The sequence below is a fragment of the Dermacentor variabilis genome, chromosome 5, assembly GCF_050947875.1.
Source record: "Dermacentor variabilis isolate Ectoservices chromosome 5, ASM5094787v1, whole genome shotgun sequence".
Lineage (NCBI taxonomy): Eukaryota > Metazoa > Arthropoda > Arachnida > Ixodida > Ixodidae > Dermacentor > Dermacentor variabilis.
In genome coordinates this window covers 84,437,379-84,463,833 of record NC_134572.1, presented here as the reverse complement: position 1 = coordinate 84,463,833, position 26,455 = coordinate 84,437,379, and the positions used below count along the sequence as shown (strand labels likewise).

Here is a 26,455-nt window from a genome sequence, read left to right as displayed (position 1 = left end):
GTGTCATAGGTACAGGAAGTGTTGCTTTGTATACTCCTTACACTGCTTTTTATCAAGCTGTTGAAACAATGTTCAGTGAATTTCAGAAGTTTATTTAAAAGCATCAGGTACCAGAAGGCTATGGCAACAGTTTGAGAAACTAATTTCCTCCAATAATCACATTCTTTATATGCATAGGCAAGAAAAAAAAAAAAAATACCATTCTGCTAATACATATCCCACAACTTCCTAGTTTTGCAGCTAAAACAATTCACACAAAAGGCCCATTATACATACATACGACTACTAAATTCAAGTTTTTCTGATGCAAGGACATATTCTTTGCTTGCAGATTACTTGTGTGCCTATAGGTTTACAATATTAGCAAAAAATTAAGAAAGTATACAATGCTTTCAGTGTCCCTGATATTTCAAACATGTCCCGAAGGAAATTGCTCACTGATCAAGCAGTTCAATGTAGCTATAATCAGTGCACTGAACTGAAACTGAACAAAAAGAACATGTGAACTGGTATATTACAATACTTTTCACTTCAAAATGAAAGCAGAAAGAAAAATGCTTTCAGATCAGGTAGGCCACCTTGAGCTTTTCATCCATGCCTTGCCTGTAATTTTAGATGTGGTAGCACCGTAAGTGTGTTTTTTTATGTGTTGCAACCTGAGGCAGTCAAATTACTAATACACTCACGAGAGTTTGAAGTTGGCGAGTTTTAGTTTTCTGGTGGTTGGAGACCAACATATAATCGCCGAAATGAAGCAGTGCTTCTTAATTGGGAGATGTCTCTTGATCCCAATGATAAGCTCAAGTAGGTACAATACAAATGATGTATTTCTCCTAACGCATTGCTTCTGAAGCGTGTTGTTGCAGTAAGTTTTTCTTTTTTTTTTTTTTACTACGTGCAACCTGAAAAACAGCATGCATACTTTTGTTGAGTCTTTCCATGCAGCTAAGAAGCACAGTACAGTTCTTGTAGAAAATAAATTCTTGCTTGTAATTATTCTTAGGCTATGAAAATGAATATAAACCAATTAATTATTTGAACTATTATTTTTCTGTTACGGCATTGAACCAATTTTTTGCTGAACCAGATAACAAAACTGCACTAGGCAGTCAGCACTACATGTTCCTTTTCTTGTCTTTCTTTTTGCGAATTATTTCCCCATTCAGATGCTTTAACCTGGAGTAAACTTATTCATACAGCTACATTATTCTTTTGCAATTATAAACTTTTGCACTTTCACATTCAACTGAACGCTCAAGGGACTGACAACTGGCCTGAATGTATTATGAGACCTTGATGGAAATGAAATTACCATGATTTATAGCAACAGAATCGAGCACGTTGTTCGCAATTTAAGCAGGAATTAAAATTTTAAATTGGCGAAGGAAGTCTCAAAAACCAGTCAGCAGAGCGAACTGCTGGTGAAAGTATTTGTACTCTGGATGCAGCCTATGAGATTACTGTATGCAAGTCGGCTGCTATTAAGTGGTGCATATTGCAGTTCGTATTTTACTAGGCTTTGACGCTTTATTCTATGCTTATTCCGGAGTAAAAGAAAGTCGATGCTATTGAGCGGTGCTCGTGTCCCGCATTCATAGTGGGACACATGATTGCTGTTGATGCATGCTAAATTGTGAGCACGCATGCAAGCTAAAGTTTTTTGTTCAAGCTCACTCGAGTCTTCAAGAAATGACATGCTTCGGAAATAAAGACGCACATGTGGCAACAGCAACACGCTGAACTGCACATCATGTGCAAAAGTGCTGTTTCACTTTAGATACTTGGCTAGAAAACACCTTTCACTTGTTAATAACCAAAGCTGTTGGACAGAAAAGCATGTAGCTATTGTAGAAATAACTGAACACTTCAGAAAACATGAATCACAGGAACACCAGCTTCATAAACGAAATACTTTCGTGCTGCTACGGCTGCATTTGTTGTCTGCCTTCCACCAATGCCAGCATATAATTGCTATCGCGCTACCAGTGAATGACCCTCACTTCGGATAGAAAAATTCTGACAACATACGTTTCACGGTGTTCTCTACATTACCACTGCAAAATTCAACACTGACTGGTTAGCTTTCCACCGCACTACGAAATTGGGTAACAATAATTGGTTGTCAGTCCCGTTAAACTAAGCTCAACAAGTGCAAAAGTTCAAATGCTGAGTTCCACTGCTACACACATTGCTTAAACTAAGCTCAAGCACCAACGTTCAAATGCTCAGTTCCACTGCTACACAAATTGCAAGTACACCAGGGTGTCTACCAAGTTGACATTTCCAAATTCCCTGAGTTTTCCAGGTTTTCCCTGGGTGTCAGCACAATTCCCTGAGTGATGCATAACTATGTTTTATGTCAAGATGGCCTAAAACCATATCGCCCGATGCTGCCACTCTCTAATAAGCATATGAAAAAAATTTTTAAGAAATGATTTAACCCAATTTGAATACTAAGGAGTAGTGTTTATGTTATTCAAAAAGAGAATAGAAGGGAGGGGTTAAAAAATGCACAGCAGATAAAATGTCTTCGAAAAAAATTACAAATGGAGTCAGACGTTCTCAAATACGAATAAAAAGGAGATGCATACAGAAGCAAATATTTTCGAATATGAACTATTTCTATCAAGTGATAGCAAGCTCAGTGGTATGAAGCCAGAGTTTGTCACAATTGAGATTCTCTATCAACAGCTCGTAAGCCAACCTCAACTGTCGTGACATACTTGCAGCCTGCGCACGACGCCTTAGTGCTGTGTTTCACTGCTTTAAAGAGTTTATTTTGGTTTGGATGAGGGACACTTGCATCTCGGCATCAGCCAACACTTTGTTTTTTGAGCTCAAGCTCATTCAAAACGGTGGCAGCACACTTCCTTTCCCGTTCATTCCTCAATGCGTAGGCCGTTTCTGTTCTTGTACTCCTTCCGCCACTTGTTCGCCCCACGGACCATTTGAAGCATCTTCTTGGTCAGTTGCACAGCCCACGTACGATTTTTCGAACTCCCTAGCGGCCGCGAGAACGTCAGAAAAATCAGCCAGTTGGAAAAAATAAATGTATATCATTTACTGCCCTTAAGGGCTCAAACCGTCACAGGCATATTCGAAAACGCTCTGAAGGCCTGTCGGTACACGTATTAGGCATATCGGTGCTTGTACCGTGACAGAAAATACCACGTGCATGCGTGTATAACCAAGGAATACATACTGTGTCTTCAACTATGTGGCGTTTTCTTTCGAGGAACCCGTATGGGTTTTCTTTGTAGCAATTGCTACGAACGGGTGGATGTCCGATTTTCCGTTTATTCATTACTTCTCTCCACCTTGCGGGTTTCCGCAGAACTACTACGTCATACTGTGTCTAGTGGCAATAGGCCCTTCCCAAGCTTGTTATGCTTCACTGCAATACTTTTACGTATGCTTCACTAACACTTCTGTATGGAGGTGAAGCTGACTTTTGGGAACCGGCATTATGCAACGCACCATGCTTTCCAAGCATCTAAGCCAATCGCGAGGACTGCAAAGGCGGAGTCCATGCCATTGCTGACAGCAGCGAATTCTTTAAATAGAAAACACGGCACCCACTGGCAAGAAGCTTCATAGCAAACGTCGAAGCAGCTAGGCCTAGTGTTGCCACCGTGGTGGCTACGGCTGTCAGTAGATCTGCATGCGAAAGTGCCGGTTCGAGGCAGCGAAGTAATCAAAATGGCAGCGGTGGTGGCTTTGATTAATGCCATTTTGGACCTGCGGTCACGGCAAAACTTCCGCAAAATCGGACAGCGAAGAGTTGTTGCGTCCGACATTTCAGACGTTCTGATGCGGTGACTCTATGGGGTACATGGTGGTGCCGCGAAGTTGTCCAAATTATCAGGAATCCGGGAAGTCGGTCGTTGACCGTACACTGGCGACTCCTCCAGCCGACGACAGGGTATCAAAGACGACTCATTACGATTCCTGTCTGTACTCGAGCCAGCATTACCGCGGCTTTCGACCCTTTCAATAAGATTAATGCTAATTTTCCCTGATAGAGGCACAAATCCCTTGAGTTTTCCCTGAGTTTTTTTCAGACTACTCAATATCCCTGAGAATTCCCAGTTGGTAGACACCCTGTACACACACATACCATAAGCACACACAGGTCAGAATACTGTAAGAGTGTACGAATAAGCAGGTTATGTGCAAGTATATCAAACAAACAAGGTTTGTTTTTATAGAGGCTGTAGAACTGGGCTTGTTGGTAAAACATGCTTGAAAGTTTGAATAACAACACAAGGACAGCAGAGGGGACATAAGAGAGAACAGAGTGCCAACTTCTATTGTCTTTTCAGAATGCATAGCAAGTTATATAGCCACAAACTAGTACACCAACCATGCACAGAACGCCGCGACAAAGCCATACAAAATTCAACATGGCATCGACAGCCCGAGGTATCTGACCTTGACAGTTAGCATGACAGAGGGGGTGCTGACACACCCATCCTTTAAACATAGAATTCTTCCTGCTTCAATTATTTAATGCGTGATATGATCACTGTGTTTTGCAATGATACTACATTTTTTGTCCCTTGGCTTACATCTACACATGCAGCAGTGGGCAGAAAGCTAGCCCTGTTTAGCGCAGTCAACAGTATACTTGTGCTCTTTCAATCTTTCATTAACGCATTGGCCCGTCTGTCCAATGTAATATTTACCACAGGATAGGGGGATCCGATACACAACATTGTCTATGCAATCTATGAATTTATTCTTGGGTGTGATAAGGCACCATTGTTTGGGCCTACATACTAGGACAGTCATTTTGCAAAGGTTGCTTAATTTTTCAAGAGCAAAGAAGACAACTTTGACATTAACAAGCTGAGCAACCTTTTTCATACTGTGCGCAATTCTATGCACGTATGGGGTTACCGCAATCTTTTGTCTATCCCGAGTTGGTCCATCTGGATTTTCATTCACCATGGATGAAAAGCTGCGCAGCAGAGAGACTTGTACAAGAGATGGATAGCCTGCCGAAGTTAACCGTTCAGGCTGCTCACGGAAACTGTCGATCATTTTATGTTAGCAGGAGTTTCTTAAGGAATTTTTGAAATATGAGCTAACAATGCCACGTTTTATAAGTTTAGAGTGTGCGGAGTTGAATGGAAGAAGTGGCTTCTTGCCACGTGGGTAGTACATCCAACAAGAATGGCTTTCGTGCAAAAATAGCCTAACGTCTAGGAACCTTATTATACCATTCTCTGAAAATTCACGGGTTAGTTCTAGTGGTTTAAAACATTTGCGCACTGTGTCCAGAACTAAAAAAGCACCAGACTCATACGAACTGGCATCACTGTCAAGAAAAATTAAAAGTCGTCCATGTATCTAATAGCAGCTAAGACGTAAGTATTGATGAAAGCATCTGACACAGATCTGTTAAGTTTTGCTAAAAACAAATCACTTAATATGGGAGCAATGCATGATCCGATGCAAATGCCTTCTTTTTGGAAGCGAGGTTTACCGTACCAATGGATGCAAGTCGACTGTAGCTAAAAGCGAAGTAAAAATTCTCAAACAATTTTTTTTTTTAAACGGGCGCAAGAGGGCCACGGTTGAATAATTTCCGATGTTCATGTCAAAGGATCTAGCAACGTTGGTTCAAGCTGCCACTTTCATGGGCTCGCAGAGCTATTGCATTTTTTCCAACAAGAATGAAATACATGTGGACGCAGATAACGAAAGAAACTGGCCCAGAAACGAGCTGCTCTAGTACGCAGAGATTATGCTGCCAAAGTCGCAAAAACAAACACAATACGTAGGCGAGGTTCTGACTGGTGTGGCAGAAGCTACTGGGTTGTTTTTCCGTCGCGACAATAGATCGGATTTCTTACAACTACTGCTCCAGGAGGGTTTATGTAACAGTGTAACAGACAAACGGAGGCCTCACGAGAGCATCAGATTATAATAATGCAAGCGGCGCAGGATCTCCGGGGCATCCACGGGCAGCGGCACCGGGGCAGCCAAGAGGCAGCGAGGATATCAAACTGGCAACAGGGCTGTTCGTGAATTCTGGACGCCGAGGCCGGAGCGTGCCAAAGGGTGTGCGGATACAAAATGTGCTATCCGCGACAGCAGACAGACGAGCTTGTATACCCCTGGCACGCGCAGATCTCAGCGAGCCCCAACCCAAGGAACAGTCCGGGTTCCAGCTTTGGTGTCCTCGTTGGCCCTTCGGTGCGGATTGCTGGGGTAATGCTGAACTTAGCGTCACAAGTTGGCGGCTGGACGTAATTATATTTATTCAATTATGTTTTTTTACTAGTTGTAACAATGTGCCATTATTTCGAATTACTGGCGGCGCCTCCAGGACACCAAAGCGGCAACGGGGACATCAAAGCTAGAACCCGGATAGGTCTGTATGTTGGGGACTCGCCAAGACCTGCGCGTGCCAGGGGTGTACAAGATCGGCTGCCGCGATAGCGGACAGCCACTTTTTTAGGGGGCACCCCCTGGCACGCTTCGGCCTCCGCGGCCCCAACCCACGGGCCGCCCTGCTCCCTCCTTTGATACCCCCGCTACCCCTTGGGTGCGCTGGAGATCCTGCGGCGCCTCCTTTATTATAATCTCAGGTGCTCTCCTGAAGCCTCCGTTTGTGGGTTATATGTGCCCTCCTGGAGCAGCACCTGTAAAAAAACCAATCTATCGTCGCAACGAAGAAAGTGGCCCGCGACTCATACAACACTAGTCGGAACCTTGCCCTAGGTTTTAGCGATGTGACGTTAGCCACAACAGTAGCACAGCACTGATATGGAGGACATGACTTGCCTCTAATTCTTGCTGCAATAGACGAGTAACTGCTGTTCAGAAAAGCATACTGCACAGTAAGGACTTCATGACTGCAGGAACGCCGATTTCACAAATATTTGCGACGAGCGAGCTTCAAAAAACGGCGGCCTGAGGCGACTACCACGACGTGCTGCGACGCTCGAGATGTGGAAAAAAATGTTTGCAGCGCATTTGAAACAAAAGTATGCAAATTTGCAAATTTCAGCAGGATCAATTTACATAATAATTTTACAAACAAAAATAATGCGATGCAAATAGCGTACACACATATTTTTTGTTGTTTGATAATATTTTTACTCAAAGTCAGCTCAAAGATCCCTTAACTAGCGCCACGCTAGCAAACTCGAAAATGCTTTGTTTTGCGTCGAGCAGACTGCTGTCGAATGGCTTCGCGTGCATGAATTCTACGTTCGAATGCGATCGTTGCTAGCATTTGATAGAAACTAGCGGCGTCTCTGTGAAAAGAGTATTACGCATTACATTAGGCATGACAGATAAAGATGGGTACATCGAGAATGTTGGTTTTCTTTACCGCACAATGGGTAAGCTGCATCGTTGAACCAAGCTAGCGAGCGACTGACGCGAGCTGATCGCAACGCGTTCACCACGCATTCTTGCCTGTCTCTCAAGGGTGTTGATATCTTTCTGGTCTGTCGTATCAGTTTTTTTATGCGATTGTGTCTTTCTTCTCTTTTTCGCAAAAGTGGAGAGAGATCCAAGCAAGCGAAGAGTGAAGCCCGTTGAAAATCACTTGCAACTGCTTGATTTCGCCGACTTGGGTGACAGTTCGGATGACAGCGACTTCCAAATCGATGACCATGAGAAAGGTTTGTTGTGATTGAGTGTTCTTCCTTATGTAATTATGATGTTAATGCGACGAAGCAGAAAACGAAACGAATAAGCTTGCGGCGCAGCTCAGCGCCTAGTTCAAGAGCTGGAGATTAAGCAGCGAGATTGGCGAGTGAATAACTTGACGAATTGTCAATTAAAACATCCACCATTAACTTTACTTACATGATCAAACATTCTGCTGAGCAGCTTGGTAATCAAAGAAGTCATTTTACTTTTTAGAAAAACCTTTGTTTTGTTTGCATTTCAGGATGTCAGGTTTATTGAAGTTTCGGTTCCGAATAAAAGGCCACAAAGAAAGTTTTGCGATACAAGTGACCGTGGCCATCGGTTTCTATAATACCGCGTGTAATTCGGAATGGTTCACGATCGGCGTGACTGCCAGCATTTCTCAATCTTTCAGAGAATCCAGGTACAATATAATAGAGTTGCGTAACTGTGAAGAGCTTCCCATACTTTAGCTTACACTCATGGTAACTTTTTTATAATATGCTCGCACAGTTTTATTTCTTCGTTAAGTTTCCAGACGTCCGCACATGCCTGGTGGCAAACGCTGTTTATAAACATACAAATGTTGAGATATTTAGCCAAGTTTCGGTTGTCAAAGTAAGGGTGAATGCAGTGTAATTGCTTATTCAAGCTACTTGTTTTACAACTCTTCAGATAATCTTTTTTTTAAGGACTATATTATACAGCTTGTTGCACTTAAAGCTCATGGAGTTCATTGTTACCTTTACTGATATTTTTTAATGTCTTGCACTATGTTCTAAGAACAGCACTCGCATATTTATGCTGTGCAGACCTGGAATCTGATGATCAAGGGGATTCCTCAGACAACTTGGATGATGATGACGACGAGGAGTCATCTGGAGCAGCCTCAGAAGCAGAAGAAAAATTTTCTCCACCTGAGGTGGCTAATGGCATTGCAGAGCCGGATGAAACAAAGAAAGTCCCTAAGCTCATTGTTGGTGATCTCATTGAGAGAGCAAGGCAAAGACAAAGTCAAGCACGACAGAGAGTAAGTGAAGAAAATATGTTGGTAAGGCAGTTTAGCAGATGACTACCTCTTACCACATGTCTCTGTGAGCACAGTTGAACCTCTGTGTAAGTAGGTGACATCCAACAAGAAAATACCTTATGATATCTGATATTCGCTATGAGCATATAACCGTGACTTGCTGATATTGACGAGAAAAATCCTACATTTACTTGATTATACTAGATAATTTGTTACCGTATTTACTCGTATCTAGGCCGACCCCGATTCTAAGCCGACCGCTTAAAGTCCGAAGCCAAAATATATATATACATATATATCTTCGGTACCGTCAAGCGCATTAGATATGCTGCACTTTTTAAAGGCGCGCACGATCAGAGTACCTGGAACGTCGTCCCACACTGCAGCTACCCAGCCCGCCAGCTGCGATAGCGATGCACGTTTGATGCGGCCCGTTGCCGTTAGCATGTGGTCTTCGTCAGTCAACCAGTCCATGTAATATTTCCGCAGACGATCCTTGAAAGGTTTGTTGATGCAGACATCGAGTGGCTGCAACTGGCCCGTCATGCCCCCCGGTGTGACAGTGAGATCCGTGTTCGCTTGGGCGAGCGCAGCAGCCTTCACGTTGTCGGTCAAGTGCCCACGATAAGAGTCGACGACAAGGAGCGAGTTCTTTGTCAAAAGGGCTCCTGGACGCCGTCGCCACACAATCTTAACCCACTCTTCCACCATCGCACCCGTCATCCACCCATTCTCATTTGCCCACACAATGACATTTCTTGGGAAAGTTTTTCGAGCAGGCAGTGTCTTCCTTTTAAATATCATATAAGGAGGGAGTTTATGTCCATAAGCTGTGCAGCATAGCATGACAGTTGCGCGCTGCTTCTCGTAGCCCGCAGAGCGCACCTTCACCTCTTTGGCACCCTTTTCATTCATGGTGTACGCCACTGGCGTATCAAAATACACAGCCATCTGGTCGGCGTTGCCGATTTGCTCAAGGTTGTAGCCTGCCGCTTCTCTCTTCGCAGCACGTAGCGCTGAAAAGCTATCAGCTTTTCTTCGAAATTGCTTGGCAGCTTCTGGGTGATTGAAGTGCAACGTGGGAGGCTGAAGCTGAAGCGCTTCATGAATTTCTGAAGCCAGCCCCGGCTGGCTTTGCAATCCTTTGGCGTTAGGCCTCGCTCCCTCAAAAGTTCCCTAGCTTTTGCTTGGAGCACTTTTGTTGTCACTGGAAGGGCAGCTGCTCTCTGCGTCCAAACAAAATTGGCCAAAACTGTCTCCACTTTGTGGTGACAGCCTTTCTTTGGTTCGCCAAATGCCATCCTCGTTGCGGCGCACGCAAAGAGCTGCTGTCGTTGTCCCCTCCAACGACGGACGTTTTTTCTTGTCGACGCCAAGTCCCGCCCGGCTTGAAGGTTCCTTCGATTCCTCTGCGGCTATCACAACTTTTCGCTTGAAAGCGGCACTGTAGTGGCATCTCCTGCTTGGTGCCATCGTGATAACACCATGCCGCACACCGATACGACTGACACAACACAGGTCAAAATGGCGACCTGTGTTGGTTGGTTACTGGCACGGCTAGTAGCGGCAGCGATACTGACTTTTCTAGATGGTGCTAGCTATGCACCATATGTAGCAGTTTCAATGAAAAACTGGCGCGTTATTAAAATCCTCGAATCTAAGCCGACCCTAGAGTTTGGAATATAATTATTTAAAAAAGATAAAAACTATCTGTCTAGATTCGAATAAATAGGTACATCTGTATCTATAGCAAGAATTTGACTGTGAACAAGATTGGTGGAAAAACTGTGAAAAAAATAAAAGATGTGGACACTAGAAGGATCCGTACAACACAAGTGCTTGTGCCATTAGGTTTACTAATTGTTGCGTTGTTTTCTACTACAAATTCATACTAACTTGCTCCCTTTTCAGTGTTATCAAGATAGCGTTGTAGCTGTCGCTACTAATTCATTGATCCAGAAGCTGAGCTACTCCTTTGTGAATATACAGTGCACAGCACAAATTAGCATGCCAAGTTGAATGCACTGAAGTGGGAAATGAAAGAGAAACTTAGGCATTCACTTTAATTTAGAATGAAACGCCCAAGAAGCCTATGCGGATTTCTTGGAAAGAAAGCGTCACACCTGAAGGATTCATCCTGGTTCAGGGATTGAACTCTGCGCAACCGCCCCTCTGGGCTAGTCATCTTATCAAAGGATCTAACCAGTGGGCTAGCACTTGGTTTCACAGAACAAGTTATTTGGCATCTTGAACCTTGAGAACGTTGACTGGGGAAACAAGGACCCCAGAAATATTATATATTTTTTAACTTCATGGTACATTTAGTGTGATACCAATTTTTCCTTTATCCTCTGAAGTGGGTCGGCTGTAGTTTTGCACTTCTTAACCTGAGGCCAGTGCACAGCCACATTCGGATGGAGGCTGAATGCAAAAACACTCATATACTATGCTTTGGGTGCACATTAAAGAGTCGCAGGGAGCCGAGATTAATCCTGAGCCCTCTACTACAGCACCTCTCCAAGCCCACTGTGCAGCTTTTGGTCATTAAACCTCACAGTTTAATTTTCCATGTCAGGAATATACTACCACGTTATGGGTTTTTCTTCTTTAACAATATTACAAAACAACAACAATTACAACAATAACAAAAAACCTAAATGAGTTGCTTTAAGGCAGGAGTTCTTTTTGATGAGTTCTGTAAGACTGAATTGGTTTCTCTTTGTTTATTTTACAGATATCGGGTGAAGGCGAATCTTCCTTGAAGCTGAAAATCACAATCTGTTCTGTTTGCCTTGGTGACATAAGGTAAATGCATTTGTATTTTCCTGCGCTTGTTGAAGTAATTTGGCCAACTTGCACTTTTTTTTTTTTTTGCATCCCAAATAATTCATGTAACAGCAAACAGGGCTAACAAAGTTTGTCTAACTTAACATTAGTGTGATCATTTCCATCACTATGTCACATAAGGCTATGTGAGTGGAGTACTAGAGCACATGTGTGTGTGTGTAGAGTACTTCCTTTCTTTCTTTTTTTTTTTTTTGGGCGCTACACCTGTAGACATGTTTATAAATGTAGTTGCACATGATGTAAATGTGTTGCATAAGTTTCATGCTGACTGTCACATGTAGCCTGCTTATTTCACTCATTTTCAAAGTTAGTGGGATTGATAGTGAAAATTAGCTGTTAGGTCAGGTTAGGGAATCTAGGAGAAACTAGCTCGAAATTAAGCATGAACAAGGAGACAGGCTCCCTTAAGACTAGTTTCTTAATGTGGAAAGCACATCGATACATGCATCACACAGCCATTTTAGACGTGCTCAGATCTATTGGTATCTTAAGAGTAGTCGTATAGTGAATGAAATTTACTAATCAAATCGAATAAGCTCCACTTCAGGACTGTTGGATTGATTTCCTTGTCTAGCTTAATGCCCAAAATATGGATGCAAGACTCATAATCAGCTAAATACATGTTGCTTACTGCATGCCAAGCAATTTGGTATTCTACTTTGCATACAGGCTGCTCAACGAAAATTACGCTAGCAGCAGATATAGACCTTTTCATCAGGCGAAGAGAAAAGGGCCCGCCGTGAGCCTTTTGTCACCATTTGTTCGTGCGAGCCAGCACGGCACTGCATGAATATGTTGCCGTCGTGTGCTGCACAACAATTTGGAGATCTTTTAGCTTGTTCTGCAAGAAACTTGCGTGATGTCAGTTCATACAAGGTAGTAGGGAAGCCACTGTGTAGCCTTTTGGTGCAGCAGTAACTATGTGAAAATGTCTTTGGCTGCACAAATATGCGACGTACATCATCAGCCACCGTCTGTGTACATGTAAACTATTTTGGCTGTATCGGTTTTCACTCGATGAAGAGCAGCGGCCTCTGTGAATTGGCGGCGTGAATTGGAAAATCTTAGTGTCTGATCGCTTGGCGTGGCAACTAAAACTTAAAAGTACTCATGTACGGACACCCCAATGCAGCCCTGAAATATCTACCCAAGCGTCAATTATTATAAAATGTTTGTATCAGCCACAGAAATTGTTCTCATGCATTTCAAGTCTAGTAGACATAAAATGACTGTACCATTTTCACGTTGGACTCCTGTATGAAACTGATTGCGTGGCTCAACACAGCAACACTGTGGTTGGTAAGCCAGCATGATACATATAAGTTTCGTACTTCAGCATTGCTTTTTGCCCTGTAAAGCAGTGATACCCACCAAAGAAGATCGTATAAAAAAAGAACTCAACGGACATTTGCGATGGCTAATGCTACACAATTTCTGCGAAATGGGTGAGCGTGTGGTAGAGGACAGGAAAAACAAGAATGGGCAACAACAACAACAAAGGGTTTTCTCGTGTTGTTTGTAAAGTTTGAATCACATGTGCTTGTTTGGAGTGGTCATTTGTCTTTTGCGGGAAAAAAAAAGCAAGCACAGAATAACACTGCAATACGACCACACATTGTCATGCTGCATGCTAGGGCCATGCGCTACATAAAACAAACATCTCTATATAACCCAGCATCTACCACTGCTTTGGAAGCTCGGCCAGATCAACCAACGTCACTCCATTCTCACTCCCGCCCTGTGTGTCTGCGCCCCTCTAGAGAAAAAATGTTTTGGTTTGTGCACTGTCATGCAACTTGTTGGTCGTTTCAAACAACTTGTGATTTTAACAGGAGCCAGCAATCACATGTGTTGCTAAAATCAGTGGCAAGATCGGAGGGATTAGATGACTGCATGGTCCAAAATTTCATTACAATTGTCCTTTCATTTTGGGCTCATTTCTTCTTTGTGCATGGTTGATACAGTCATATACAAACCTGTCTTATTGGCACTGCTTGAACCATGAGTGTGATTTTGTTTCTCGTTTACAGCATAGAAGATGATGAAATTGTGGAGTGCGACTGCTGTGGTGTATCTGTTCATGAAGGTGAGGAAGGGCTGACAATACCCTGCAGCTGCTTGCTGGGCAAGGCAGTTAAAGGGGCACTAAAAAGAAACACTTAATCAGCTGATAAAGTCTTCCTTCAAAACTCTAGTCTCACTAATTCAACGTTAATAGGTTGCTTACCAAATGAGCAAAGGAAAATCAAAGTTCAATCTTTTTAGTTTAGCACTGAAACCCCAGTGCCTGTGCATCAGTGTGAAGTCATGGATTTCAAAGTATTTTTTCATACTTGGGTCCATTAAAAGTTCTCAAAACTTGTAAAGCTCAGTTTTTGGGTCCTTTGGTACATAATGTAGTTCATCTTTATAATTAGAATTTAATTAAAAAAATTAAATAGACCAGCGAATACTCTAAGTGGTGCCGCAAGTTGGTACAAGAATTTAAAGCTGGCATCACCACCTGTCTTTCTTTTCACATTTTACTCATCTTACCAAGCCTCTTCTGATGGTAAGAGTGGCTTTTTATTTTTGTTTTTACAAGGTAATTTACCAATACAGCCAAAATAATCTTTCTCTCTAGTGTCCCTATAAAATGGACGAGTTGAAGTAATGTTTAACCTTTAACTTGTGAAGTTCATTGTACTTGCTTGCATGTGACCATCCATTTTATCTTTATGTGTACCTATAGTCAGCATAGTGTGGGAAGGGTTTTTTCATTCAGAGTGAATAAATTGGCGTAATTAGTATGAGCGAGACATATGTCATATTCTTAAACTCAATATTAAATGGTGCAAAGTAATTTTGTTTGGGTATCTAAACTGCCCTTGACTCAATCGGTCAATCAATCAATCAGAATTTATTATTAGAGGTTGGGTCGCATTACAAGTATTTAGTATTCAGAAGGAGGTCCTGTAGTCAAAGGCTGTGTCGGGACCTCCTATACAAGATCAGTTATTATAGTTAACATCTAAAAGCAACAACCGCATATAATACGGAAGTATACAAGCAACAAGAAAAGAAGGGTTACAGAACAAAATACAGGATTGATTACGAATATTAACAAGGTTTAGCATATCTCATGGTAGCAGCAAAATTGTGTGGGAGCAAAATACCAACAGTTTATTTACAACAAGAGAAAAAAGAAAAGCGAACAAAGACCGACTACAGTAATCCTTGTCGTTAATCTGTCAATAAAAAATGCATCTTTAGTTCTCTTTTAAATTGTGATAAAGATCTTGCGTTTTTCATTATGAAAGGAAGAGTGTTTCACATTGATATGAAAGTTAATTCTACAGTCTGTTTACCATAGTTAGTGCAGATTCTTGGTAAAAGAAAATTGTTATTCAACACAAATCTGGTGGTACTATAAGTCATCAGGTTAGAAAGCAGAAATGGGATCGATGGGAGCTCATTATTCACAAGTATGTAGAAAAAAAATACCTAGGTTGTATTTAGTGAGCCCAGATATGGTTAGGATGTTATTCTCGTGTAGTAGGGAAGTGGCAAGTGGCATTAGAAAAGCGTGGGCTGTAAGTAATTATTCTTATGGCTCGGTTCTGAACTGTCTGGAGAGATGCAGTATGAGTATTATTGGTGTTACCCCAACATATTATGCCATAAGTAATGTGAGAGTGGACAAAAGAGTGGTAAAGTGAGAGTAATATGGCACGTGTGAAGTAAGGGCGTTGTATGATCAAATTACAATTAAGTAGAATACCAAGGAAAGAAGAACATGAACTTGGAGGAAGGTGGTGAGAACCAAAAGTGATAGGTGGAATGAATACCCCTGCAATTGTATATGCAATGTTTCGATAGCTGTTCCCCTGTGTTGAGCCAAACTCCTGCGGCTACAGACCGCATCGAAACCGATGGTTCCGCTATAATATGACGACGCCCCTATCGTGTATCGCCGTCCGAACGAAAGGTCATTGAACAACAGGTCGCTGACATGCTTGCGCGGAAGATAATACGACCTTCATCTAGCCCATGGGCGTCTCCCGTGGTCCTGGTAAAGAAAAAAGATGGCTCAGTTCGCTTTTGCGTGGATTATCGAGCGCTCAATAAGATCACACGCAAGGACGTATATCCAATACCTCGAATTGACGACGCTTTGGACACGCTACAAGGGGCAGGGTATTTCTCCAGCCTTGATCTTCGATCAGGATACTGGCAAATTCCGATGAACGAGACTGACAAAGAAAAAAACTGACAAAGAAATCCGCTACACCGGATGGCCTTTATGAATTTAACGTGATGCCTTTTGGCCTTTGTAATGCTCCTGCCACATTTGAGCGCATGATAGACAACGTACTTCGTGGTCTTAAATGGAAGACATGCTTCTGTTACCTGGACGATATTGTCATCTTTTCGTCTGACTTCAGCCAACATCTTCATCGATTAGACGAAGTTCTCAAGTGCCTTGCGAACGCTGGTCTCCAGATCAATACAAAAAAATGTAAATTTGCAAGCAAAACAATAAAAGTATTGGGTCACGTCGTCTCAAAAGATGGCATCCAGCCTGACCCCGAAAAGATTAGTGCCGTTCTTCAGTTTCCTCGCCCCCAGCGACAGAAAGATCTACGTAGTTTCCTCGGCTTGGCGTCATATTTCCGTAGGTTTATACGCAACTTCGCAGCAATAGCAGCTCCTCTACACAAGCTACTGGTTACCGGTGCCTCTTTCACGTGGACTAGCAACTGCGAGTCGGCTTTTCAAGCTCTTAAGCGGCATCTTACTTCCGGACCAGTGCTTCGCCACTTCGATAATCGTGCCCCCACCATACTCCATGCTGACGCAAGCGCACAAGGTATTGGCGCAGTACTTCTGCAACGTAATACAGCATCTAAAGAGCAAGCCATAGCATATGCCAGCCGAACACTTTCTCCAGCTGAGCGGAACTACACCATAACAGAGCAAGAGTGCCTGGCTATCGTTTGGTCGATTCAGAAATTTCGCCCATACCTTTACGGCCGCCACTTCACCATCGTCACCGACCATCATGCTCTGTGTTGGCTGTCATCAATGAAAAACATGTCAGGACGCTTAGGACGCTGGATACTCCGCTTGCAGGAATATGACTTCACTATAACATACAAGTCTGGAAAACACCATCATGATGCAGACGCATTGTCTCGCTGCCCACTCTCACTCTCTCCAGGTAACGCGCAGTCGTCTTCCCAACCACGTCGTTCCGATGCTACGCCTGCCTCTCACCAACTCTCGATAACGCCCCTGGACCAAGTAACGCTTTCATCACGCTCTGATTTCGTCTCGCTTCAGCGGGCCGACTCCTACTGTCGAGCTCTCATGGATCGCCTTAGTGGGTTCGCCGAACCACCTAACAGCCGCTTGCGACGCCAACTTCGACAATTCCGCCTTCAAGGTGGCGTGCTACACCGCTACGTTTACCACCCAACAGGTCACCGGTGGGTCCCAGTTCTACCTCGCTGCCTTCGTTTGCGGGTATTAGAGGCACTTCATGACGATGTATCGGCTGGCCACTTAGGCTTCCACAAGACTTACGACCGCATAAAGACCCGCTGCTTCTGGCCTGGCCTATCCTCAACGGTGGCCAAATACATTGCCTCTTGTGCGTCATATCAGCACCGCAAACGCTCGACATCCCCTCCTGCTGGTTTACTACAACCTCTCCCTTGCCCGGAGGCACCTTTTGAATTTGTTGGCATTGATTTATATGGTCCCTTGCCGTTGACACCCTCCGGTCACCGTTGGATTGTCACTTCGGTCGACCATTTAACAAGATATGCCGAGACTGCCCCTCTGCGATCCGGCACCGCTTCTGAGGTCGCCGACTTTTTCTTGCGCGCCATCGTCTTGCGCCATGGGGCTCCTCGCGTTCTTCTCAGTGACCGTGGCAAGGCGTTCATTTCACAAGTTCTCGAGGAAGTTCTTCGAGCCACTAATACCGTCCACAAATCTACTTCTACTTATCATCCGCAAACCAATGGCCTTACTGAGCGCTTTCACCGTACGCTGTCTGACATGATTTCCATGTACATCCGTCCTGACCACACTGACTGGGATAAAATTCTTCCTTTTGTGAGATTCGCATATAATACTGCTATTCAATGGACTACCGGCTACAGCCCTTTCTTCCTTGTGTATGGACGATCTCCTTCCACCATATTCGACAGAGAACTATTTTTCGCACCTTCTTCGCCCAACGCGTCGCTTCCAGAAGATTTTGCTGCCCGAGTTGCACATTGCCGTCAAATCGCCCGGCAAAGCACAGAAGCTATCCAAGCTGAGCGCAAGCGTTACTACGACAACAAACGCCGTGACCTACGTTTTCACCCTGGAGACCAAGTCCTGCTTTGGACTCCAGTCCGCACCCCAGGCCTCTGTGAGAAGTTCCTTCCACGCTACATTGGCCCATACACCGTTGTGCAGCAAACATCTGCAGTGAACTATCTCGTCCGCCCAGTACACTCCGTCACTGACCGGCGCCGCCGGAATGCCGAAATTGTTCACGTCTCGCGGATGAAGCCCTTCACTCTCCGTTTAGATAATCTCTAATCTGCGGCCAGGCTGGCCGCTTCCATGATGGGGGGAAGTTAGTGTAAGCACTATTAACGTACTTCGTCGTTTTCATTTGTACATAGCCATCATCATCTTCCCTGTTCTTCAACTTCTTCGTGCGTGAGCTGGGGGCGTTGCCTTTTTTGGAATAAACAGCGCTGGACCACTCGATCGGTCTCGGTATTATAATATGTAAAAATGCTGCTCCAGAATGAGCAATGAATGTATCTTGTATGCTCTGCAGCACAAGCTCCCAGACCTATCAGTGCGCAGTAGTGATTGGTTGCATTCAAGCATAATCATTAAGAACATCCTGCCAGTGATCAAATGGGGATGTTTCACAAGCTGCAGAACAGTCTCACATGTAGGCAAGGAAAATGGTTGCTTATCTCCTATGCATGAAATGTGGCTCCAAGCCTGTGAGCATAATAGCACAATTGCATTGCAGCTGACCCTCTGACAGCGAATGTCAGAGGGTCAGTGCATGCAGCTGCTCTTGCCTGTGCTGTAAACTGCACCGTGCACTTAGCCAATTGATTAACTTGTGTTTATGATCTGTATTTGAGATTCTTTGTACAATGTTTTTAACAAGCAGATACTGAACACTGATACTGATCAGGAAAAAGAGCGATATGGATCAGAGAGCAAACGGGGATAACTGATATTCTAATTGACATTAAGAGGAAAAAGAAATGGAGTTGGGCAGCCCATGTAATGCGTAAGACGGATAACCGGTGGACCATTAAAACATAGCGCAAAATGTCAATATAGCACTTTCAAGGTCTTCAGAAAGGGATGTTTTACTAAGGCTGTATTTGATTCAGATGCATTTAGAGTTAAAGAATGGATGCCAAGAGAAGAGAAGCACAGTTGAAGATGACAGAAAACCAGGTGGGGTGACGAAATTAGTAAATTTACGGACACAAGTTGGAATTGGTTGGGGCAGGATAGGAATAATTGGAAATCGCAGGGAAAGGCCGTTGCCCTGCAGTGGACATAAATGGGCTGATGATGCTGATGATGGTGACTGAACACTGAGTGAAAAGCCATATACAAGCTATTGCCTGTAAAAAATCATTAGGGTACTTTGCTCAGTATTCGTATGGTAATTTTTACTGAACATTATATACGCATGTGTTTTCATCTATAGGTTGCTATGGTATTACGGACAGCGACTCAGTCATGAGTACGGGCTCTTCTAGTTCAACGGAGCCGTGGTTTTGTGATGCCTGTCGAGCTGGGCAGAAAGAACCCGTGAGTGAAGCATTTTTTAACACTTGTGCACTTGTGTGTTTGTTAAATTTTGCATGTAAAAAATGTCTTGATCTTTTTTTCTCTATCTCTCATTTGAGCTTGCTGACAAAGGCTTTAGCAGTTTGCCAATATGGCCTGTTTTTTGTTTAGCCAAGGCCGTAGTAGAATACACCTTTATATACATAATCACCTCATGGCAGTGGTGATGACAATGCAATGGTCCCTACCGAGAACAATCAGCTACACAAGTGAAATGCTATGCAAATGCAAAGGAGGTAACTCCAAGTGTTCATCACCTTGTGTGGGTGCTCGAAAAATTAGACATTCCGGGGAAAGTACCAGTCTAAGGAGGCGGCATAATTCAAGGACTGAGTTCAGTCTTAGGCTAACATCAGAGAGGCACTTTGGCTCTTTATGCAGCTTTGCATGCCAAGCTTCTATAGTGAGCCACACTTAGTTAGTCAGCCCTTCGTTCCCCATACCCATTTCTCCTAACAGGCCTCAAGACATCATTTAAATACACAGTATGATCTTGTTAATTCGAACTCTAAGGGTACTGGAAATTTATTTGAATAAAACAAAGTTTGAACTAAGGAGAGCCCCTTTAAATGTAGCACCCAATCAATTGTGTGGTAAAGAGTTCAAAAGCAATACCACCACTGAGCTCGTATTGAAAGTCTTTCCTCCATCAGCGTGCGATGGCATGCCGGAAGAAGGGTAGGTTCAGTGTAAAGTTGAAGCGCGATAAGATAGTGCTTCGCACACTGTTTGCTGTGGGTGCAAGGGTAAATATCTAAGGGTGAGCCGAGAACGACGGTGGCTTCCAGTGTGCCCAATGTTGGAGATAATGCTAGGAGTGGGGAGAGGCGTAAGTGGGCACACTGTAACGGGATCAAGCACAGGTGCTAGTGGGCTCTCTCCTTCTCCTTTTAAGAACTCGCTCTGCTTGCTCTGGCCACTTTTCTTTCCTCATCATTTTTACAACATGCAACATTACAGTACCTAGCAACACGTCAAACCTTCACCTTTGGTTTGGGTTTGTTGAAAATCGGTCCGTGGGAGCTAGAAATCTTGTTTGAAATAACCGTTGCACCATTTTTGGAGTTTGAATTTGTGAGAGTTTCTTTCTACACAAATAGATGGGACTGTGCCGGGATCAAGAGAGCAGTTCGAATTATGCATAATTTCAAATTATTGGGATTGCACTGTGCTATGCTACTCTTTCTCTGGCTTGGTGTCGCATGCTTAACTGCATTTTGCTTGAAACTTGCTGCAAGTTTCAAGCAAAATTGCATAATGTGCGTTGCATAATGCCGGTTCCCAAAAGTCAGTTTCACCTCCGTACAGAAGTGTTACTTGGTGAAGCATACACAAAAGTATTGCATTGAAGCATAACAAGCGTGGGAAGGGGCTATTGCCACGGGACACAGTATGTATTCCTTAATTATACACGCGTGCACCCAGTATTTCCAGGGTGTCTACCAAACAGGAAACCCGGGAATTCTCAGGGGTTTTGAGAAGTCTGGAAAAACTCAGGGAAAACTCGGGGAATTTGTGCCTTTATCAGATTCATTGCTCATTCATTCCTCGAGCAGCTAAAGACTGGAACGGCCTTCCTGCTGACATTGTTAGCATCACTTCCCCGTCTTCATTCCTACAGCGTGTGATTGATCACTTTGAATATAACTTATGAAGTGTACCAAATGTGGAACTTATGTTAAACCCACCCCTTAGGTAATGCCCCCTCCGGGGGTCTTTAAGGACAATAAACTGAACTGAACTGAAAATTAGCTGTAATTGTATTGAAAGGGTCGAAAATCGCAATAATGCTGGCTCGAGTAACAGACAGGAATCGTAATGAATCGTCTTTGACGTCCTTTTGTCGGCTGGAGGAGTTGCCAGTGTACAGCCAATGACCAACTTTCCGGATTCCCGATAATTTGGACGGCTTTGCCGCACCACCGCTTAAGCACCCCATAGAGTCAGTGTATCAGAACGTCTGAAATTTCAGATGCAAGAACTCTTCGCCGTCCAATTTTCTGGACGTTTTGCCATGACCGCAGGTCCGAAACAGCATTAATCAAAGCCACCGCTGCTGCCATTTTGATTACCTCACCGCCTCAAACCTGCGCTCGCATGCAGATCCGCTGGCAGCCGTAGCCACCACTGTGACAATGCTAGGCCTAGCTGCTTTGACGTTTTCTATGAAGCTTCTTGCTGTTGGGTGCTGTGTTTTTTATTGAAAGAATTCACTGCTGTCAGCAATGGCATGGACTCCGCCATTGCAGTCCTCGCGATTGGCTTAGAATCTTGGAAAGCATGGTGCGTTGCATAATGCCGGTTCCCAAAAGTCAGCTTCACCTCCGTACAGAAGTGTTACTTGGTGAAGCATACACAAAAGTATTGCATTGAAGCATAACAAGCGTGGGAAGGGGCTATTGCCACGGGACACAGTATGTATTCCTTAATTATACACGCGTGCACCCAGTATTTCCTGTCACAGTACCAACGCCTCCCTTCTGTCATTTTACCAACCCCTCCCTCTATTCTCTTTCTGAATAACATAAACACTACTCCTTAGTATTCAAATTGGATTAAGTCTTTTTTTTTATTTTTTTTCAAGTGCTTACTAGAGAGTGACAGCATCAGGCGATATGGTTTCAGCTCGTCTTGACATAAAACAGTTCTGCATCACCTAATGAATTTTGCAAAGGCATTCGGGGAAAACCTGGAAAACTTAGGGAATTTGGAAATGTCAACTTGGTAGACACCCTGTCGCAATGCCATCTGACATGTGCAATATGTGACACTGAACAGTCCTTATGGACTGTTTACAAGCCACACCACGAATGATGAAGTCTGTGATCATGTGCTCTTACAAGGCTCGCAGGGCACTCCTCACACTGTGACACACAGGAGATAGGAGCGCTTACCCTCTCAGTATTTGCAACTTTGAAGAAAGCAGTGAATGTTGTATACAACATCTAATACTTGGTCGTACACCAGGTGCCGACACAGGCAGTGGCTCTGAATCTTTTCACTAAGATTGTACAGAGTCATTAGTAGCATAGAATGCTTTAAGTGGGAAAAAAGTCCAACTGCGTATTTGTTTTTGTTTTAATGTTTTGTTAATGTAGTCCGGTGGTACCTGCACTGTTTCAACAAATAAACAGAAATTGCTGTTTAGTTATATTGTTTTCCAGTGTGTTAAAGGATGACAGAATTTTCACTGAAACTTTACTCACCTGCCTGGTGGACATTGTCCCAGGCTAATGTTTGAATGCCTCAATGGATTGCTTGAAATTCTCCTCATTTGTCAGTGCCCTTCTTTTTTCTAGATATGTGAACTCTGCCCAAACACCGGAGGCATATTCAAGGAAACGGACGTTGGAAAGTATGTTGGAATGCAGATCTGTGAACTTTGAAGTATGCACTTTGGTACATTTAGCAGTTGCACACAGTGTAACTTCATTCATACATTTTGGAAAAGAACGCAAGAAAAGCATAACTGCAAAAACGTATGATCCGAAGTCAATAAAAAATTCAACAGACCGAACTGTAGTTGATATCTACATATATGTTATCCTAGCGGGTGCATATTAGTGTAACGTGGAAATAAACACTTGGTAGGAGATAGTATTACTCCTTCCTCCTACATATTACTCCCTCCTACCAAGTCTTCATTTCCATGTTGTGCTTGAACCAACTAGCCTAGCAGCATATTCTTACCTATGTGAAGCGTTGCGTGAATCCTTGCAGCACTAGGCGCCAACGCACACCTGTTTGGTGGGGCCCGAGTGGCCCAAAACGCACATTGTCGTTTTTGCGGCTTCGGCAAGTTTACGTTCGCACTCCTTGAATTTGACATGGTTCAGCAGCTTCTTTGGACGGGGCATTTTGGCATGAAGTTTTGATGTACCCACTTTGCGAGAATCGTTGCAGCACGAAATACTGGCACGTGTTGAGCTTTTTGGGCCCGAGCGACCCAAAATCTTTAGGCTTTGGAGAGGCGTTGAAGCCAGAGGCAGGCAAAGCATTCGCTCCTCGCTGCCAGCGCTTTTCACGATAGTGTTGTTCCACTATCGTCCCACATTATCAGCCAAAGGGACGGAGTGTATGCGAAAAGGTGGCTGGCTTCGCTTTGTACCGTCGATGTGAAGATGTCGTCGTCACAGCATGAAACCGTGTCTGTCATCGCCGACTCTCAAAATAAAAAAAGATTAATTTTTTTCGTATTCAAATTTTCTTTTTTCCGATTCCCGATAATTCACGGCCCCTTACATGTAAGAAAAATCCATCAGTGACTACTTATTTCTATAAAAGGTGGTATTTCAATATAGTGAAATTTCAGTATGACAAATCGAATTTCCAATTTTACTGACTTCAGTATATAGAGGTCTGATTGTATATATTTTGCGAAGCTCCGTCTTTGACATTGAGAATTTAACTGCACCCATCTCTTTCATGAACCTTCCTCTGCCTTGTGGGTCTTCACAAGATTCATTTTATTGGCCCAGAGCTGCATCTCCATCCCTCTGATGCCTGTTGGGGTTGTTTCAAGGGAAGCTGAAAAGAATGTCAGGCTATAGCTAGTATGGAGCTAATGTGAGCCAGTGAAGGGTGGTGAGGAAGAGTGCTGCTACTCAGGTTGGACCTCTGTAGTAGTTGTGCTTGCATGTGGCTGTGACTGCAATAAAATCATTGAAATTCACACACTTCCCCCTTCAGAGAAAGAAATTGTCAACTGCCCACTAGGCAGCACAAAACTGCGCAGCAAGCTGATACAGGTTCCCCAGAATTATAGCTTCACAGCACAAGAAAAATACTTCATGGTTCGAGGAGCAAACCCTGGACCTGCACCTTTACAAGACAGTAGTCCTATTAATCAGAACTAAAAGGAGGCTAGTAGATTGGGGAGAGGGAAGCTATATTGGTTTCCTTTTTTCATAAATCTTCCTCCACATTGTGTATTTCTGAAGAAATGATTTGGGGGGGGGTCACACTCCCCGCTTCTGAAGTTCCCCTGCTCACTGACTGGAAAAGGGCAGTGTGTTGGCACCCATGTGTGTCTCAGCTCAGCTTTATATGAATTCATTTATTTGAAATTCCTGGTAATTGAAGTTAGGCCAGATGTTTTTGCTGTCACTTCCATTGTAACTTAGCTGCAGCTTTAGCATTCAGGAATCAACCGATCAACACATTAAACACCTTTCTTTTGCAGGTGGGTACACCTAGTTTGTGCACTGTACATCCCAGGGGTGGCCTTCGGCAATGTTGAGAAGCTCACTCCTGTGACACTGTTTGAGATGCCCTACTCTCGATGGGGTGCCAAGGTCAGTTCCTAGCAACAACACTATATTGTTTTTATCTCTCTTCAAAGGCCATCTCTGTTCAAATTGTCGGGTTGTGTGCTTGTTTGCTTCTAGTGAACAGTACCAGCAGTCTCACCTAGAGCCTGTAGCAGGATGTGGAAGATCTTGTTTATATTCAGGCGTTCACTTTATCAACACTTTAATCAAATAGTGAAGAGGAGCAAAGGAAACCGGATAACAAGATTTTATGGGAAAAAGTTGCTAACTTCAGTCTTGCCTTTGCTGCTGCTTTCTCTGTGCAGTCGTGTGTGCTGTGTGAAGATGAGCGTCTCAGCCGAACTGGAGTGTGCATCACATGTGACGCTGGCATGTGCAAGGCATCATTTCATGTGACCTGGTAAGCTCCCCCATGTTATCTTTCCTAGGACAGGTACCTGGTGCTGTTTGAAAACTTTTGTATTGAAATTGCTCTTTATTGTGTTATAAGGTGAGGAAGAGCGATACAGGAAAGGCAAGGAGGCTAACCAAAACAAAGAACTTATTTGCTATCCTACACTGTGGGTTGGGTAGATGGGGATGTAGAAAGTGAAAGTGAAACAAAGCACATGAACAGCAGTTATTGCTGTTCACAGCACAGGATAAGAGTTAACACTTTTCGATGCTAAAGTTCCTTGTGCAGGTTTGTTGTCCGTAATAATTGCAACAATGTCTGTAGCCCTCAGCCGTGTGTTTTAAGTCGAATTCACCAGCAGCAACGATTTACAAGAGGCACAATTTGTATTTCCATTTTCAACCAAATTATTTTGCAGATTTTACATTATGGCTATGCTATTATTACTGAGTAATCTTTCATTTTCTCGGCTCATTGTTGGTTTTTCATCTTTTGCAGTGCCCAGAGGGAAGGCTTGCTGTCTGAAGCGTCAATGGAAGAGGTATAGACTTTCCTTCTGTTTTATAGGTGAACTGCGTTACATACTATTTGGGCTTGTTGTACTGCCTGTTTGCCTAAAATGACCTGGTTACCCTGCCCAATATTTTTGATGTAGTGTTTTCTCTTGCGGGAATATATATCGAGGGCTGCATCATATAAATAAGAACAACAAAAGTCAGCCAAGGAACGTGCCCCAAATGCTCGGCTCCTGTGGCAATGTCATACGCTAGACACCTGCTTTAGCTGTGCTCTGGAAAACGGCCGATCAGACTTAAGGTTTTTGAAAAGGCTGAAGTCAGATGCATCTGAAAAGTACACCTGTTGGGTGATGGACCATAAGTTTGCAGAGGCATTGCTGCAGTTCCTGCACGATGCGAATTTACAAGGCTTTATTTGATTTCCTTTCATCCTCCATATGCCTTGTGGCAAACCATCTCACATTTAAACATTCTTTTATTTGTCATGACCTGTGTGTTGCTCAGCAGCATCACCAAAATGCAGCAGGTGATTTCAGAGAAAGCAACTGATGATAATGGGACGGTGATGCTTTGTATGATGTGTCTAGCATCACAAGATAGATTTGACTGTGCTTGTCATAATAAATCGTGCCTGCTCTTGTGGGAATCAAGCGTGGACTGCGAGATGTGCAAGCTTGCGGCTCTTTGCAGATTGCAGATCCATTCTTTGCCTATTGCAAGCTGCATGCTGACAAGATGATTGTCCGAAGCAAGCGGAGAAACTGGCTCGCCCTGCAGTCACGCAACAGGAATCAAGTAGCTGCTCTCCAAGACTCTACAGAGAAGGTGTATATGAGTATTCTGTGGAGAATCGCTGTCAAGTGTTTATTGC

The 26,455-nt window shown here is 43.6% G+C and overlaps 2 protein-coding genes across 7 annotated transcripts in view; one reads left to right on the top strand and one right to left on the bottom strand.

The window, feature by feature from the left end:
- Sse (extra spindle pole bodies like 1, separase) overlaps positions 1 to 6,949 on the bottom strand; it is a 100,958-nt gene extending 94,009 nt beyond the window's left edge. Inside the window, exon 1 of the mRNA XM_075693045.1 lies at positions 6,793 to 6,949. The gene's annotated coding sequence lies outside the window, so the exon portion shown is untranslated. The remainder of the gene's footprint in view (positions 1 to 6,792) is intronic.
- Positions 6,950 to 7,163: 214 nt separating this feature from the next.
- LOC142582911 (PHD finger protein 14) overlaps positions 7,164 to 26,455 on the top strand; it is a 62,497-nt gene continuing 43,205 nt past the window's right edge. For all 6 annotated transcript variants that reach the window (XR_012828518.1, XM_075693038.1, XM_075693040.1 and 3 more), the window contains exons 1-11: positions 7,164 to 7,355; positions 7,518 to 7,640; positions 8,463 to 8,680; positions 11,415 to 11,485; positions 13,558 to 13,613; positions 19,260 to 19,363; positions 22,702 to 22,757; positions 24,585 to 24,696; positions 24,978 to 25,072; positions 25,565 to 25,607; positions 26,275 to 26,409. Coding sequence is in view for 5 of the 6 variants with exons in the window: in XM_075693038.1 (XP_075549153.1) it covers positions 7,301 to 7,355; positions 7,518 to 7,640; positions 8,463 to 8,680; positions 11,415 to 11,485; positions 13,558 to 13,613; positions 19,260 to 19,363; positions 22,702 to 22,757; positions 24,585 to 24,696; positions 24,978 to 25,072; positions 25,565 to 25,607; positions 26,275 to 26,409 (1,068 nt within the window). In the remaining variant the exon portion in view is untranslated. The remainder of the gene's footprint in view (positions 7,356 to 7,517; positions 7,641 to 8,462; positions 8,681 to 11,414; positions 11,486 to 13,557; positions 13,614 to 19,259; positions 19,364 to 22,701; positions 22,758 to 24,584; positions 24,697 to 24,977; positions 25,073 to 25,564; positions 25,608 to 26,274; positions 26,410 to 26,455) is intronic.